The 17736-nt window shown below is 31.8% G+C and overlaps 1 protein-coding gene across 1 annotated transcript in view; it reads right to left on the reverse strand.

Annotated features, from left to right (window-relative positions):
- Positions 1–15095, reverse strand: part of LOC114328552 (sodium/potassium/calcium exchanger 4) — a 60090-nt gene extending 44995 nt beyond the window's left edge. The window contains exon 1 of the mRNA XM_028277425.2: positions 14802–15095. Within this exon, the coding sequence (XP_028133226.1) occupies positions 14802–14997 (196 nt within the window). The 5' untranslated portion in view covers positions 14998–15095. The remainder of the gene's footprint in view (positions 1–14801) is intronic.
- Between the last annotated feature and the right edge of the window lie 2641 nt (positions 15096–17736).

Below are 17736 nucleotides of genomic sequence, written 5' to 3' on the forward strand. Positions count from 1 at the left end.
TTGGATTCTCCAATACTTTCTATCAAAATAATATACTCTTTATTCGTAACGATAAAGTCATTAGTTTTCGAGATCTTTGAAGTTAAAAATGAAACGACACGGTTATTTTGATTAATGTATTGCGTCACTTGATTTTTAATTTCAAATATCTCGAAAACTAATCATTTTATCGTTACGAATGAAGAGTATATTATTTACATAACAAGTATTGCAAAGTCAGAAAAGTACACTAAAATAGCAATTTCTTCAGTGGCGTAGAATTTGGGAAGGGTCAACCAGCCACTATCCCCTGTCGTACGCCTCTGGTAGTAGCTAGAAACGTTTATTTATCTGAGTTTAGTAGGGTTTACAGTACTTACACTTTCTGCCAAGTATGATAAGGATACGCCAAATAGTTTTAAAGTACTGGGTACAAATAATTTTTAAATTTTAATCATATGAATCTTCTATCATAAATAAATGAAAATAACTGTGCCGTTTCATATTTAACTTCAAATATCTCGAAAACTAAAACTTTATCGTTACCAATGAAGACTATATTATTTACGTAAAAAGTATTGGAGAATCTAAAAATGGCACTCAAATAGTAATTCCTCCAGTAGCGTAGAATTTGAGAAGGGTCAACCATTCACCATCCCCTGTCGTACGCCTCTGGTAGTAGCTAGAAACGTTTGTTTATCATAATTTAGTAGGGTGTCTAGTAGTCGCACTTTCTGCCAAGTATGAAAAGGATACGTCGAATACCCTATAACTCAGTAAGGAACCACATTTTATTTAAGTGTTTTTGGTTAAATCTTCGTATTTTGTGCTAAAGTTTCTCCAGTTACTATATGGACAATTATTAATGAAACACCCTGTATACTAAATCGTATAAAAATTATACAAAAAAAAATATAAAAATTAACGAAACAGTTTTAGGTGTTTTCTTCACAAAATTTAGTTTTATTTAATGGAGAATTTCATTAAATCTTCGAAATAATATCTATAAAACGTATATTATCAATTGGAATTAACTGTTAACCTAACTAACTAAGTACATTGTCAATTTCTATTACATTTTGTTACAAGAATGATATTGAAATAAACCATAGAGAAACAACAAAATCTCGCTAAGAGAAATACAGAAAAACGTTTACTTAAGAAACGTAAATAGTTTAACAAGACATCAATAAATATCTTTTAACAAAAGTTGTAGCTGAAACAATGGAAAGGATAAGTTGAAAATTTTTCTTTTAACATATGACAAGTTTTCATCCAAGCAACCGAACAAGACAAATGAAGATGAACCTCAGGTGGTCACCAGAGTAATAGATACATATAACTACACATTCATTAACGACAAAATGGGTTATAGCTTTGGAAGATAAAGTAAGTTTGAAGCTTACTACGGCAATTTTCACTCTATTATCGTACTAAACAATTGAATTTCGATTTGCTTCTACCTCTGATATACGATATACTACTTGACTATTAGATATGCCAACAATATAGTTCTAATCATGGGATTATAAAAACCATATAGATAAAAGAATCAAATTAATGAGAAACAAGTTTTAATACATTGCAAGAATTTAGAATATTTTTAACAAAAATACTATTCATTAATGATAAATTTTACTCTGTCAATATTAGTATATCTCACTAAAGTCTGACTTTTTCTACACGACCTAATATAATATAAAAGGAACATTAATATTTAATATTTTATTGTAGTTTTAATCTGCTAAAGTTAAATAAATACAATATAAAGATGTCAATATGCAGCAAAGTATTATGTTAATAAATGTGCGCATTTCACAATTAACGACACTAAGAACAATGAGTAAAAATTCAAATCAGAAAGTAAAACCTAGCCAAGGAGCGTTTTGAAAAAGAATATGAAAAAAAAATCAGTATCACCTTCACGAAAACTTTAATAATAATGTTACGAAAAATAAGGACAACGCCAAACAAAAAAAATTTACAGTCTAACAGGCTCGAACAGTCTCGACATATTTCTAGACAGTCTACACAGTTCTAGACAGTCTAAAGTAGAGGGATGTCGCATGTAATTGTAATTTTAAAATTTTAGCGATTTGTTTCAAAAGTAGTTATAGAGAATCTACTAAGAATCTGATCAGGATTATCATATCTACGATAATATTTACTTTTATAGATAACTTTCTGTTAAGATAAAATGCGAAGAAAAGAAGAAAGCCTTTTTACAATACAGAACAAAACAAACACAACAGGCATACAACCACTACAAACGAATTAGAAACGAGACGAATGCTTTAGTGAGGCAAATAAAAAGGGAGCACTGGCAGAGTTTCTCAAAACAGATGGAACACGACTTCTACGGAACACAAAAAGGAGTACCTATGGAGAATGATCAGAGGGCAAAGAAAGGAGATGAACGAATTAATAAAAGCGAAACACATTCAGAAGGAAACATGGGTAGACTACTTTCGATCTCTATTTGCTAAAGGTGACAATAATGAATCACCAACACCTGAAGTTACGACAAACGAAGAAATAAACATCGAAGAGGAAGACGTAAAGGAAGCATTAAGAAAACTAAAAAATAGAAAATCTCCAGGAGAGGACAGAATATCGAACGAACTCCTAAAGTACGGAGGACAAGATCTAACTAAACGCTATTAAAACTAATACAAAAATAATAGAACAAAACAGAATACCACAAGAATGGAGATCAAGCATCCTAATACCTCTATTCAAAAAAGGAGACAAATCAGACCCGGAGAATTACAGAGGAATTAACTTATTAAACATAACATTAAAATTAACAACAAAAGTGATAACAAACAAATTGAATGAAATTATAACATCAGCAGAAGAACAACAAGGTTTTAGGTCGGGAAGGTCATGCACTGACGCTATATTTATAATGAGGCAAGTACAAGAGAAATCGTTGGAATACAACAAACCGGCATATTTATGTTTCGTGGACCTTAAGAAAGCATTTGACAGGGTCACATTAAAGGACGTTATCCACTTGTTATATTCGAGAGAGGTACCTCTGGGAATAATTAAAACGATAGAAAGTATCTACCAGAACACCACAATAAAAGTAAAAGTGGAAGATGAACTAACTGACCCAATTGATGCCGGCAATGGGATAAGACAGGGGGATTTCTTGAGTCCTTTATTGTTCAACCTGATCATGGACGAAATAATAAAAAAATTATGAACTAAAAAAGGATACCAAATGGTAGAAAAACAACTTAAAGTAATCTGCCATGCGGACGATGCAATACTAATCTCTCAAACTGAAGATGATTTACAACGTATGCTGCACCAATTCAACATAACTGCCAGAAAATTTAACATGTTAATTTCCTCAAAAAAGACAAAATGCATGGTTATAACAGCAGATCCAATAAGATGTAAATTGGAGCTAGAAGGTCAGATAATAGAACAAGTGATGGAGTTTAAATACCTAGGCATCACACTATCTAGCTACGGAAGACTCAAAACAGAAGTGGAAGATCAAGTGAATAGAGCAAACAGAGCCGCAGGTTGCCTGAATGACACAATATGGAGAAATTAAAATATCGGAAAAGAAATGAAAGGCAGAATTTACAAAACAGTCATCAGAGCAATAATGACATACGCGGCAGAAACACGACCCAACACAGAGAGGACAAAAAGATTGCTCGAAACAGCGGAGATGAAAACCCTTCGAAAAATCGATGGTAAGACTCTATGAAACAGAGCTGGAAGTACAGATATACGACGGAGATGCAAGGTGGATAACATTAATAACTGGATAAGAAACAGAAGAATAGAATGGAATGACCACATAAACCGAATGACAACAAATAGGGTAGTCAGGACAGTGAGAGACGGTTCCCCAATAGGAAGATGATCAGTGGGAAGACCAAGAAAACCATGGAACGAAAACTTACTATAGGCACATTGAAAAAACAGACAGAGTCATGTCTATACAAAAAGAAGAAGAAGAAGAAGAAGAAGAAGAAGATAACTTTCTCATGTACCCATTTTTTTCTATATGTAGTTAATTTGTCTTCAAATATTAATCAAATATATAAAAGTCAGATTGCCCAAATTGACGAAACAGGACAAGATCTGATGCAAGTTGAAAGAGAAATAGTTCATCAGAAGAATGGCAGCCCATTACTAATTAAAGAAATGTACGATGTCAATACCGAAAAAATATTTGGCCCGGTGTAAGAGGAAAACGGCACATGGACAGTCAGGAGAAACGACGAAATTAATGATATAATTGAAGGGTAGGACATTGTAAGATTTCGAAAAAGTCATACTGTCATAGCTTATCCAAAGACAAGAAGATATAAAAACAACAAAGAACTTACTAAAATGGAAGTCGATAGGAAGACGAAAAAAAGAAGGTCCAGGATAAAGTGGAAGACGACCTGAAAACTATGAACGTAAAACAATGGAGGAGAAGGGTATATAACAGGGGTCCGAATGGATGTACATAGCCAGAGAGGCAAAGGCTCATCAAAGGTTATGATGCGAAAAGAAGGAAAAGCTGAGTAGAAAGAAGATAGAAGCTGCTCCGGCCCGGCACAAAATTTCTCATTAGGCGGAAGATAAAGATACCACAGAATTTCTCAGAAAATATAGTTTTTCTATGGATGCTATACAATATGCTACTTCTCTCACCACTTACATACATTCAAAACGAACAAATCCTCACGCAGTAGAGAAAAGTCGGCCATTGCAGTGAGACATAATTTTTCTCACGGGTTCTCCTACGGTCTTCCATACTATGATCGTCGTTTCCATGGTAAGATGCACAATACAAACACAATTAATGTTATCAAATAAATGTGTTAAAGCAAAACCTACCATTACCTTTCAACCCTGTTCAAAAATAACTGCTATAGTCGGTTTGCTAAATTCAGACACAATTGGCTAGTTATTTTAGTAAGTAATTTTGCAAATTTGGTGAAATTGTCAAAAAAAAAAGAATTACTAAATAGTTAATAATTACTACATAGTTAGTAATTTTGCCAATTTTGGCAAAATAGGCCAAAAACAAAAAAATTACCTACTAAAATCACTAGCCAGTTGTCTCTGAGTTTAGCGAACCGACTATTTAGAATTTAAAAAATAAGGTATATAAATTTTAAGAATATTAAATACCTACATGTATATACAGGGTGAGGCAAATAAAGGGCCTATTAGAAATATCTCGAGAAATAAAGGCAACATAATCATGAAAATTGGAATAAAGGGGTTTTGAAGGATGATCTATTAAATGAAAATATTTTTATCTATTTGCTACTTCCGGTTATACCGGAAGTTGCTTACAACTTCGTTTTTTTAAATGGGACACCCTGTGTATTTTTACATTTTTGGATTCTCTTCGATGTCTTCTTTCTTAAAATATGAGGTTTTGTAATGTTACACAGGGTATTTTAAAAGATAATTACGTTTTTTTATTAATTTCGTAGCAATATTTACACCCTGTAGAATTGTAGTAGTTTGACATCTAAAACTCTACTTACGTTCAAATGATTTTTAATATAGTCTACTATTGTTAAGAATAATTAGTATAGGTAAATTTTTAATTTTAGTATACAGGGTTGGTCGAAACTCGGAATGAGTATTTTCTGAGTTTTCTTAAATGGAACACCCTGTATTTTAGTATTATAACGAAATGATATTTTATGGTACTTTTTTATTTCTTAAGCATTCCCTATACCTAACTGCTTTAATTTGTGCTTAATTGTTAATCGCACCAACAATCTTAACTATGTAGGTATTTTGATAGCGAAACCATTATTCGTAATTTTAAGGATCAGTCTGGATTAATATGTACTGGGTATTTTCCCATTGATTTTGTTAATATGTAATTATTTCTGAAAAATTATTTGTGATTGAATATTTTCACTGTCAACCTAATAAAATTTTACGTATTTTTTGTTGCAATTAATGTTTAGCTTTAATCACCAATAACTCACAAATTAAAGCAGTTAGGTATAGGGAATACTTATAAAATAAAAAAAGTACTATGAAATATGATTTCATTACAATACTAAAATACAGGATGTTCCATTTAAGAAAACTCACTTAAGAAAATATTCATTCCGAGTTTCGACCAACCCTGTATACTAAGATTTCAAAATTAGCTATACTAATGATTTTTAACAATAATAGACTATATTGTCCTTTTCATGATCATTTTTCAGTGCGTCACAAATGATAGGAAAAAGGGTAAGTCCGTGATAATACACATTTATGACATTTATGCTAACATGACATTTTAGTTAAATCTGACAGTTGTCACATTTTATTTTCAATTTGGGATAAAACAAATCAAATGTGTTTCTTGCATTTATAAAATGGTATTTTCTTTGATTTGTATAGTCTTATAAATTATACAGATTATATTTGTAATATTATTATCTAATTAAAAAAAATTATTTTTTTATTATGGCGCCATCTATCGACAACTAGAATAACTAGAAGAAATGTTATAAAAATGTCACCGACGAAATGTAATCACCGACGTGCCTTTTTTTCTGTCACATACAATTTAATGCGTTAGAAAGAAATCGAAAAACTGTGACGCACTGAAAGATGATCATGAGAAATACTGTACTAAAAATCAGTTGAACGTAAGCAGAGTTTTTAATGTCAAACTATTACAATTCTACAGGGTGTGAATGTTGCTACGAAATTAATAAAAAACGTAAATATCCCTTAAAATACCCTGTATAATATTACAAAACCTGAAGTTATAATGCAAAGTGATGAAAATATTTTCATTTAACAGATCATTCTTCAAAACCCATTTATTCCAATTTTCATGATTCTGTTGCCTGTAGTTCTCTAGATATTTCTAATAGGCCAGTCATCTGCCTCACCCTATATATTTTATTTCAATTTATGCATATAATATACCTAAAAGTACCTAAATTATTTAATTTTGAAGTTTGAACTCTTGACAAAACCGCATCCATAGAAGAAGTACAGTGTACAACACATGAGAAAATAACATATTTCTCCCTCGCTTGATTTGCGGCCCTCGCCTCGTATCTCGGCTCGTGCCAACAGACTTCTGCGCTCGTGAGAAATATGTCTTTTTCTCACTTGTTGTACAATATGCTATTTTTCAAATAGTTTGTGGACAAATAAATACAAAATTGTTGTTGGAAGGTAGGTGTCACAAAACTTGGGTAAGTTTATATGGTCCAAATATATCTGAGGTATCGATGATCAATTTAAACAATGAATAAAAATGGGCTATAGCCCATGAAAAAATTTAAGTATAAATTTTTTGTCGAAAAACCACATTTTTTAGAGTTTATACGATTCCTCACGAGAAAATCAATTGCGGGGACGCTCCAGTTCATAAAAATGACGTATTAACGTTATTTTTAATTTTTATTATCATTTTAAGTGTTAAAATTAGTTTAATATTTAAATAAATATACAAATAAAATGTTTAAAATATATTTGTTTCGTTAAAATCATAAAAATGGAAGTATTACTTGTTACGTGCATACAAAGTACACACACTCTTCTTTTATTATTATTTGTAGATTTTTCTTTGGGTAATAATTTTCATTAAATTTATAAACTCCCGGTATACTTTTAGTGTAATGGCCACACCATTTTTATAGTTCTCCAATCAATATCTAACTGATTACCTACATTGATCTACATGGTTCACAACTTAAGTTTTATTGTTACATGTAGACTGGTAAGGGCTTTTTTATTACCGGACCTTTTAAATCTTGGTATGTCACTTTTGTGGTAATAACTATTTGATTCTTAATTTACTTTGAGATATAAATGATTTATTACGATGGACGAGTAGTAGAAACTTATAATTACATTTCCGTGTAAGATACACAAATAGTGAAAACTACATATATATTGATATGATCTGCTTTCTATTACTTTTATATTAATTATTATTTACTTAGTCAATTATTTAATTAGCGCAAATCATACATAAAAATTAAGAAATAATCTCAGGGTGCCTTTTTATAATATAAAAAAATGTCTAAATTATCTTATGTTATACTTATCTTATGTTATATCTTCTCTCGTTGTTTCAGTATCTCTTAGTTGATCCTTATCGGGATAAAATCGGAAAAGGAAATAAATAGAAAAATCATAAATAAAAACACACAATTACCTTTATTATCAAAAGCAATGTTCTGTAAAGTTATCAATTAAATTCTGTGGGCATAACTATCCAAAAGAAACTTTTACCATATAAATTAATCTAATTCAAACAAATATTTATCGCTTTGTTCTTGATACCATTAATAAACCCAGCTAAACCAACAAATTTGTTATTCGCAAAATTACTTATACTTCCTATTAAATTTTTGAAATGTTGGAATCTTAAATTCATATGCTTTTACGTAAAAAATTAACTTCTGATTATAAAAAAAATCTATCACATAGGTTATTGACTGACCTTTTTGATTCACACACAATGATGTCTCCTCTTGACCCAAACAGCTCCTCCTTGTTGATTATGTTAGGCTACCAATCAAAGCCCTCTCCGTTCTCAGCAAACAATCCAGCAGGATACCAGCAACTAATTCTCCAAAACACAAGCCAGGCTTCCTTTGACCAGGACTCGTTCAAGAAACTCCAAATCTCTCTCCTCTCTTTCTCTCAACAATAATCTCCTGAGACCCAAGTACCTTTTTTACCCTTTTTTACTTGGTGTCACAAATAATTTTAATAACGATAATTCTTGCAACTTATGCTCTTGGACTTTAGAGAATCAAAGAGGTATTTCTTCTCGATTTGATTTGTCTCTCGTTCCACTTTTCAGATATTCTCACTTATAAAACACAACCACTAGTACTTGCTTCTGAACTACTCACGAAAACTTTTGACTGCTCCTCTCGGCTGCCGGTAACACAATAATCCCTCTTTCCAAAACTATCTGCACATTCAAACAAAACTTTCCCCATTCCAAATTGCCTAGCCAATCAGAAACATTTATCTCTCCACTCTTCCTCTATTTCATTCGAAAAAATCCAGTCATTACTTTCAAAAATATTCCTAACATCATAATAAATTACTTTTGGGAAATTCTACAAAATTTTCTCGGGGTTCAACAAAAAGAGATTAAAATTCCAAACTTTCTTAACCTTAATTTTCTAAGAACTAATAATTACATCTACCTGTGGTTATACATTTCCCGTAAACAACCTGTTTAAAATAATAATACTAAATAACTTTCACTTCACTTTTATTTACAAATGTTTTTAATATTCTTCATGGAAAGATTCATTAAGCAGAAACCACCTTGCGTGATAGCTAACTTCTAATAAATATTTACAATGCAAATCAATATACAGGGTGTATCAAATTTATGTGCCCGCGTTATATTAAAAAAAAAATAAAAATTTTTATTCTATCTTTGATTGATAAATTGAAACACAATAATATGTATATGTTACGGTCAATGAGGTAAATTGGACATTGACGTTAATGGCCGGGCATTGTCGTGAATGTCCATTTTTCTTGGTTATTAACGACAATGCCCGGCCATTAACGACAATAACCTTAAATATTGGCCAATGTTGTAAAAACTTAACGTAAAATTAGATTTTTCATCAATAACTGGTCAATAACGACAGTGGCCAGAAGCAAATGGCCAATGTTGATAAATCGATGCCTCAGAAGCCAATCGGTGTAAGTCAATAAGTGTTTAAAATGAGATCTAGAGATACTAAGATGTTTCTGAAAGTAGTTGCAGAAATATATGTAGTTAAACGTAGTAAAGTATTAAAAACAAATAAAACGTCTTTATTTATCTTAATATGGGTAACATATTCATAAATACAAACAAGGAAATAATATTTTTATATACAGTATGGTGCAAATGAAAGGAATAAATTCGTTATTTCATAAACCGGCGACTTTAAGGAAAAATCCCGAAACAACAAACGGTCGATTTTTATTTTTAAATTATGATATTTTGGCAAATATGGCATACCAGTGACGTCATCCATCTGGATGTGATGATGTAATCGATGATTTTTTTAAATGACAATAGGGGCGTGTACTACCTTATTTGAAAGGTTATTCAATTCTCTATTCAGTAACATAAACACTTACATAATTAATTATAAAAGGTGTCAAAAAAAATATTTTAATTAAATTATATAACAAAAAAAAAGAAGAACGTATGTAATTTATTTAATTCAAAATACATTTTACTGCTGTCATGAATCAGAAAAAAATGTTTATTTCACAAATATACAATGGTTTTTCGCTTAAATTAATGTTTAAACTTCCAAGAGGCAGGTTAGCTTGATCATTGAATTTCATTCTATAGTGATAGTGCTTTGTTGTTTTTTTAGCACCAGGTGTTCACAAAATATTTTTCGCTTCTTTAATTTCACTATTATTCGGTATTGTATTCGTCACAGTTTAAAAATGATTTATTGTCATCACGTTTTAACTTGAATATTAAAGTTTATATAATTATTAAAACGAGTGCGTACATCGTTGATATCCATGATAACACTTATTAAATAAATTTAGGAGTAATTTCAGCACGAAAACAATACACATTATACACACATAAAGTAAACAATAGTAAACCTACACATAACCTATCTTTTAGTCAAAATTTCAACATTGACCGATTAACAACGGGCATTGTCGACATTGGCCGGGCAATGATAGAAATGTTATCAATAATTTAAAATTATCATCAATGTCCAGTTTCTATGGACAATAACGTTAATATCCGGCCATTGTCGACAATGACCAATTCAACCGGTCATTGTCGATATTGGCCGGCCAATAACGTTATTGGCCGGATTTACGTCATTGTCCGTAACATATATTTTCAAAAAAACCTTTTTACCACATAGTGGTGTAAGGCGACAATACATTACATTATGTTACATTATAATACAATACAAAAACAACTTAATCTTAAATTTAACTAATAACTGCTATACATTTTTATTATGTACAAATTTGACCCATTCCTTCTTATTTCTAGCCAGCGTCCTTTCTTCTATCCGCGTTCTATCCTTTCTCGAATATTTTGCCTAGTGTTCTTTCCCATGTTTGTCATGGTCTACCTTTCTTCATTCTTCTTTGCGTTTTTGCCTGCCAAATTTCTTTCACTGGTTTTGTTTGATCCATTCTCTGAAGATGACTCCACCAACTGAGATGCCTTCTCTCTATAAATTCTAACCTTTACTCGATTTCCAAATCTTCTCTTATTTGAGTGTTCCGTAGTCTATCTCTTTTGGTAACTCCTCGAACTCGTCTAAGGTATTTCATTTCTACTGTCTGTATTTTACTCTTTTGTCGTTCTGTTAGTACCCATGACTCACAACCAGAGGTTAATACAGGACTATATAGTGACTTGAACACATTAATATTTGTTTTTCGTGTTATTTCTTTTTTATTTATGAATTTATTGCTCATTGCATGGTATAGGTTCATGGTTTTTTGAATTCTATTATTAATTTCGGTTTCCTGTCTTCCGTTGTCTTCTAATTCTACTCCTAAGTATTGGAATGTTCGTGCTTGTTCTATTTACTTCTTCTATTTTATGTTGATCTTTTCTTCTTCTTCCTTTTACCATATAACCATAACTTTTGTTTTATTTTCATTAACTGTTATTCCATATTTTTTTAGAGTTTCATTCCATATTTCTATATTTCTTTGTAGTTGTTTCTCAATTTCGGCCACTATGACGACGTCATCGGCGAATGCTTCTTCTGAAATGTCTACTCTTCTTAAATTTCTATAACCAACATGCATTTTTTTCACTTTAACTTCTTTAATTATTATCTCATCCATGTAAGTTATAAACAGTGTTGGACTTAATCCTCCTCCTTGTCTCAGTCCCTCGTTCGTAGTAAATGGTTTTGATGTTCTGTTTTGGCTGATGATATAATTCACATTGTTGTTGTAAATGTTCTTAATTAAACTTATCATTTTGTTACTTATACCTCTCTTCTCTAATATTTCCCATAATTATTGCCTTGGTATCGTGTCAAAAGCCTTTTCAAGATCTATGTAAACCATATACATTTTTGTCTCCTGTTGCTGATATTTTTCTATTATTTGCTTGATTGTAAATATATGATACTGGGTGCTTCTGCCTTTTCTGAAACCGCTTTGTGATTCGTCGAGTGTGCTGTCAATTTTTCCGATCATTATTTTGTTTAGTATTTTTTCGTATATTTTCATGGCAGTGCTTAACAGTGTTATTCCTCTGTAATTATTGCAATCTGTTCTATCGCCCTTTTTATAAATCGGCACTATCTGTGCCTTCTGCCAATCCATCGGTATCTGTTCTTCTCTCCAAACTTCATTAAATATTTTTAATAATAGCTCTGTTGCATTTTGTCCCATTTTTTTTTATCATTTTACTGGATATTCTGTCATACCCTGGTGCTTTTCCGTTTTTCATTACTGCAATAGCTTCTTGCAGTTCAATTATGGTTATAGGGTCTACATTGTCTACTTCTATTCTTTGGTTCGCTACATTATTTTCTTCTTGATAGCAGTGAGTTTGTAGCATCTCTTGGAAATATTCTCTCCATCTGTTCATTATTTCATTTTCATCTGTAAGAATTTCGCCAGTTTTATTCTTTATGTTTTCTATTTCTTGATTTTTTTCTTTTCTCATTGATTTTAATACTTAATAGAACAGTTTTTGATTCTCTTTCCTGTTTGTTTCCATATTTTCTTCAAATTCTGTCCATTTGTCTTTCTTTGCCTTTGTAACCAGTTCTTTTACTAGTCTCCTGTGTGAGAACTACATAAGTATAATATAATTTGAAATAGTATCTTATAAATTAATATCAGAAGATAATTTTTTTAATTAAAGTAACTTACACATTTTTTTATTTCAATCGGACGGCGTTATGTGTCAAGATTTAAGCACATTTGCAAAAATTTTCTCCATTATTTTCTGTTCTTCGCCATTCGTATTGCTTCTTGCCAAGGTTTGCCCTTAGTTTATAATAGCTCTGCTATGTCGGTGTTTTACACTTTTATTGGTCTGCTTCTTCTGTTTTCCCTATTGGTTTCCATACTCTTTTCATTTGCCTGTTACTATTCATTCGTATTATATGACCAAACGATCAAACAAAATATGGACGAATATCACTTTTAAAAAAATTTTCCACAATAAAAGCTGCAAAAACTACCCGAAATAAAATGTTTAGGCTTTAAATACTATACACACAGCTATACACGTTCAGGCAGATAATTGTCCTTTAATGAAAATATTTCCATTAAAGAGATCACTCTTCAAAACCCCTTCATTCTAATTTTCATGATTATTTTGCCTTTAGTTCTCGAGATATTTCTAATAGGCCGTTTATCTGCTTCACCCTATACATACACTCACCGGCACAAAATTCTGCCACCCAAAATTTTTGATTAAGTTTGACAACCTATAACTTTATTATTTGTAGTCCGATTTTCAATATTCTTGCATCAGTTTGTAGATACATGTATTAATGTCGTTTTTTATTATTCCGGTAATAATTTTTTTTTTATTAAATGGCATTATACGGGGGTGAATGGAAGCGTTGTATTTTCTCCTAACTTTAAAAAATTCTATGGAAAAATTGTAGGTCTGATTTTGTTTTAAATTCCTTTTGTAGTATCCTGGAGGTATCACTAAGGTTTTGTTTTTGAATTATCCGAATATCTCCATTCTTATAAGAGCTGTAAATAAAAATACTGCTTTGAAGGTTTTTTTTAATTTAAAATATCAAACGCACTAAAATTAACAAAAGAAAACAAAATTAACAACAAAACAAAACAACTCAATAGCGGGTATGTCCACCTCTTGCAGCAACGACTGTTCGCAATCTGTTTGGCATCCAAAAAAGCTATGTTATCCTTGCCTTGGGAATCGCCCGATATTTCTCTACCAGGGCCATAACTGTACCAAAATTTCTGGAGGCCTGGAATGACGGCTATTCGCCGTTTTTTAATTTATCGCATAAATACTTAATAGTATTGAGATCTGGGCTGCATGAGGGCCATTCTAGTCTTATCAATCCAACCTCTATTTTATGAGTCAATCAGTGTTTTTATTTACAAAAAATGGTACAGCTCTTACAAGAAAAGAGATATTCGGATAATTTTAAAAACAAAATTTTAGTGATGCCTTCGAGATAACATGACAGGACTATGTAACAAAATTAGCTCTTCCATTTTCCACAGAATGTTTTAAAGTTAGGAGAAATTACAACGCTTCCATTCACCCCCGTATAATGCCATGCAAGCAAAATTTTTGTGTTACCGGAATAATACCAAACGATATGAATACACGTACATACAAATTGGTGCAAGAATCTTAAAAATCGGAGTACAAATAATAAAGTTAGAAATTGTCAAACTTAATAAAAAATTTTGGATAGCTGAATTTTTTGCGTATAAAAGAAGACGAATTAAATTATTGTTGGGCAAAGAATATTACCTACTTGTTTTCATTAAGCATATATTATAAATACCTATGTAACATAATTATTGTTGGTTTAAAAACCTTTTGATTTTTTTCTCTATTACAGGTATATTCACCTGTTATTATGGGCTGCACCTCATGCATTAGACTGTGGTGTTTTTATTTTGTATTATTTTTGTGTTACTAGTTTATTGACAAGCAAAAGTATAAACATATCGTTTCAGTTTTATCTCAAAATTGTTAATAAAAATATATTCTAATGAAGTAAATGGGTTACTTTTTGCTTCGCAAAACGTTAATGAAACCAATTGTTTCACAACCTATTATAACTGGTCTAACTACTACAAAAATATTTATGTCAATGTTTACTTACTGTGACATATTTTTTCGACAGCAGGAACAAAGTATCCATCACAGATAATAGCAATAGCCGCAAACAGGTACACGGTAACTAGTATATGAACAATGACAGCTCCATTTTGTAGCTGTGTTCTTGTGAAGAGATCCTGAGGGAATTCATCGATGGCAGGAGGGGTGCAGTTAGCACCTAAAACGGCCTTTTCTAACATGGACGTTAACAAAAAGATATGATTTTTTATTAAAACATTTGGCGTTTATGTCATTTTTTTCATAAATTCTAGTAGCAATTAAAGAGATGTTAAGCGAAAATTTTGTTTTATATTTTTATCTTATCTGACGTAGGTGAACAGTGGCGTATACTGAAATGTATTTTTAGTCTCTCGATGTGAAATAAGCATACATGCGTGGAGTTTACATGGATGAGATGTACTGAATGAGATAAAATTATTATTAATAGACATTTCTGCCTCGACGAACATAAATATTAATAACTAGTAGGAAAACAAAACATACAACAAATCCACCAGTCTAACAAAAAAATTTTGATTGAAAACTGTTTAGACTTTAATATCTGATTTTTATGTGATGAAACCAAATCTGGTCTTAGTTTTCTCGTATCGCCCGTAGTTTTTGAGACATCTGCTTGTTGTTATATACCTACTTTAAAAATCCTTATACCTACCGACTTTTTTTATTTACATTAGGTAGGTTAATTGAAATAATGATACCGTGTAGTAATGTAGGTTTCCTAGGATTTATACTTTCTTTTTTCTTCCTCTTTCTCCTTTCTCTTTTTTCTTTGAAGCTTCTCGTGTAGCTTTTTCTGTGATGATTCGCTTGTAGAGCTTCTCGCTGAAGCGACCAATAGTAGTCGCCCATCATGTTGTTGTTCCAGCGGCCCTGGTAACATTTTCTATCAATTTATTATCTTGGTCAAAACGCTCACTCCTGATTCTTACTAATATCTCTCAAATTTTCTGGCAATTAACCAACATGAATAAATAAAAAACCGCTAAACGCCTTAAAAAATGAGTGGCGCATACAATAATCCAGCTACAAAAGAGATAATATGAGTATTACTTGGTGCGAAAATGTATTTTCATTTTGATGGAAAATAAAATTCTAGTTTTATTTTGAAAGATTTTTTCCATAATATTTGCTAAATTTGAAGTAAAATGCGCCACAAATTAATAACTTTGATACAGTTTGCATTTTGAGGCTCTTTTTTGGCGCGTTTTAATTGAAATTTAGCAAATGTGTAACGTTACAAACGTCACATCTTTGCTATTTTATTTTCAAATAATTATTTTATTCCATTTTCTTTAATAATTCTTTAATAATAATCCTCTTCTATTTGTTTTACCTTTTTTCCCGTTAAAAATTGGTTGGCGCCCTCTTTCGGTATTTATAGGCATATCTCAACATTCTTGTTCTATCTCAGAATTCACATTCTTATTCAATCGTTCTGTGGTTCATGACAGTGACTTCGCACTGTCGATTCTCGTTTCAAATTTTAAGCCCCCACTCACCAACTCTGTCAATGTCAAGTCAAACCCTTTCTCTTTGTCAAAATGAAGAATATTTTTTCATTAAATTCTAAAATCTACTTAAGGCAATGTCTGGCCTCCTAGCCACATTTTCAAACAGACGTTCTTAATTGGGTTTTCTGGACAAATTACAACAGAATAGAACAACCCTTCACCTCGTGGGAGGACTTCCTGCAACTGGAGCCCCCAATGACGCCGGCGATGCAGCGATACGCAACATAGACAGCTAACGAACAACCGACACCTGTAGGCCTGGTGCCACGAATATCTACACGTCGCCAGAGCCCGTTGCAGAACAACAGCAAGACACCAAGAACCTGCAGACAGATACCAAGTGCCATCGATAAGTATAATCTCTGATCTGTAAAGTTTCGGCAAGGTCTTGTAAATTATTTTTTAATACTTTAATTATGTCTTTTATGAAAAATAAACATGATTAGTTAAATATTATTGTTTTATTTGCTCCATTCTGCATTTTCATTGTTCATGTTTTTGATTAGGACAAGGTGGACTCACAACTTGGGAGATTGAGCTAATCTAGGGTAGACGATAGCTATCATAGTTGATTGAGATATTATTCTCGAATATTGTTTCAATTATCTGGGGTAGTTTATCGCCTCAAATGTTATGGAAAAATCTTTTAAAATAAAACTAGAATTTTATTTTTCATAAAAATGAAAATACATTTTCGCGCCACGTAATACTCATATCAGCTCCTTTGTAGCTGGATTATTGTATGCATCATCATCATCATCAATGGCGCTACAACTCTTCGTGAGTCTTTGCCGCGTTTACTATTGCCTTCCATATTTGTCAGTCCTGTGCCACTAATTCCCATTGTCGCACTCCCATTTTCTCTAGATCTTCTTTGACTGCATCTTTCCACCTTTTTCTATGCCGCCCAACTGACCTTCTTCCATCTGGCCTTTCTCAGAACACATTGTTTATAAGGCGATTGTCGTTACTGCGTATCACATGCCCTGCCCATCTGAGTCTATTAGCCTTTATATATCTGACTAGATTTTCCTTTCCGAATAAAGACTCTAACTCGTCATTGTATCTGCGCCTCCATTCGTTTATCACGCTGTCTCTGCAAGGGCCATATATCATTCGAAGGATTTTACGTTCCCACACCAGCAATTTATTCTCTTCTCTTTTTGTTAGCGTCCATGTTTAGCTTCCATACGCGACTGTTGGTCGTATTATGGTCTTATATATCTGGATTTTTGCACCTCGTGAAAGAAGTTTTGACTTCATTAGATGTTTCATTGCAAAAAAAGATCTGTTTCCTGCCATTATTCGCGTTTCAACTTCTCGCTCTAATTTGTTGTCATTTGTGATTGTTGCTCCTAGATATTTAAATTCTTTAACCACTTCGAAGTTATGATCGTTTATAGTAAT

Source organism: Diabrotica virgifera, chromosome 5 (assembly GCF_917563875.1).
Source record: "Diabrotica virgifera virgifera chromosome 5, PGI_DIABVI_V3a".
NCBI lineage: Eukaryota > Metazoa > Arthropoda > Insecta > Coleoptera > Chrysomelidae > Diabrotica > Diabrotica virgifera.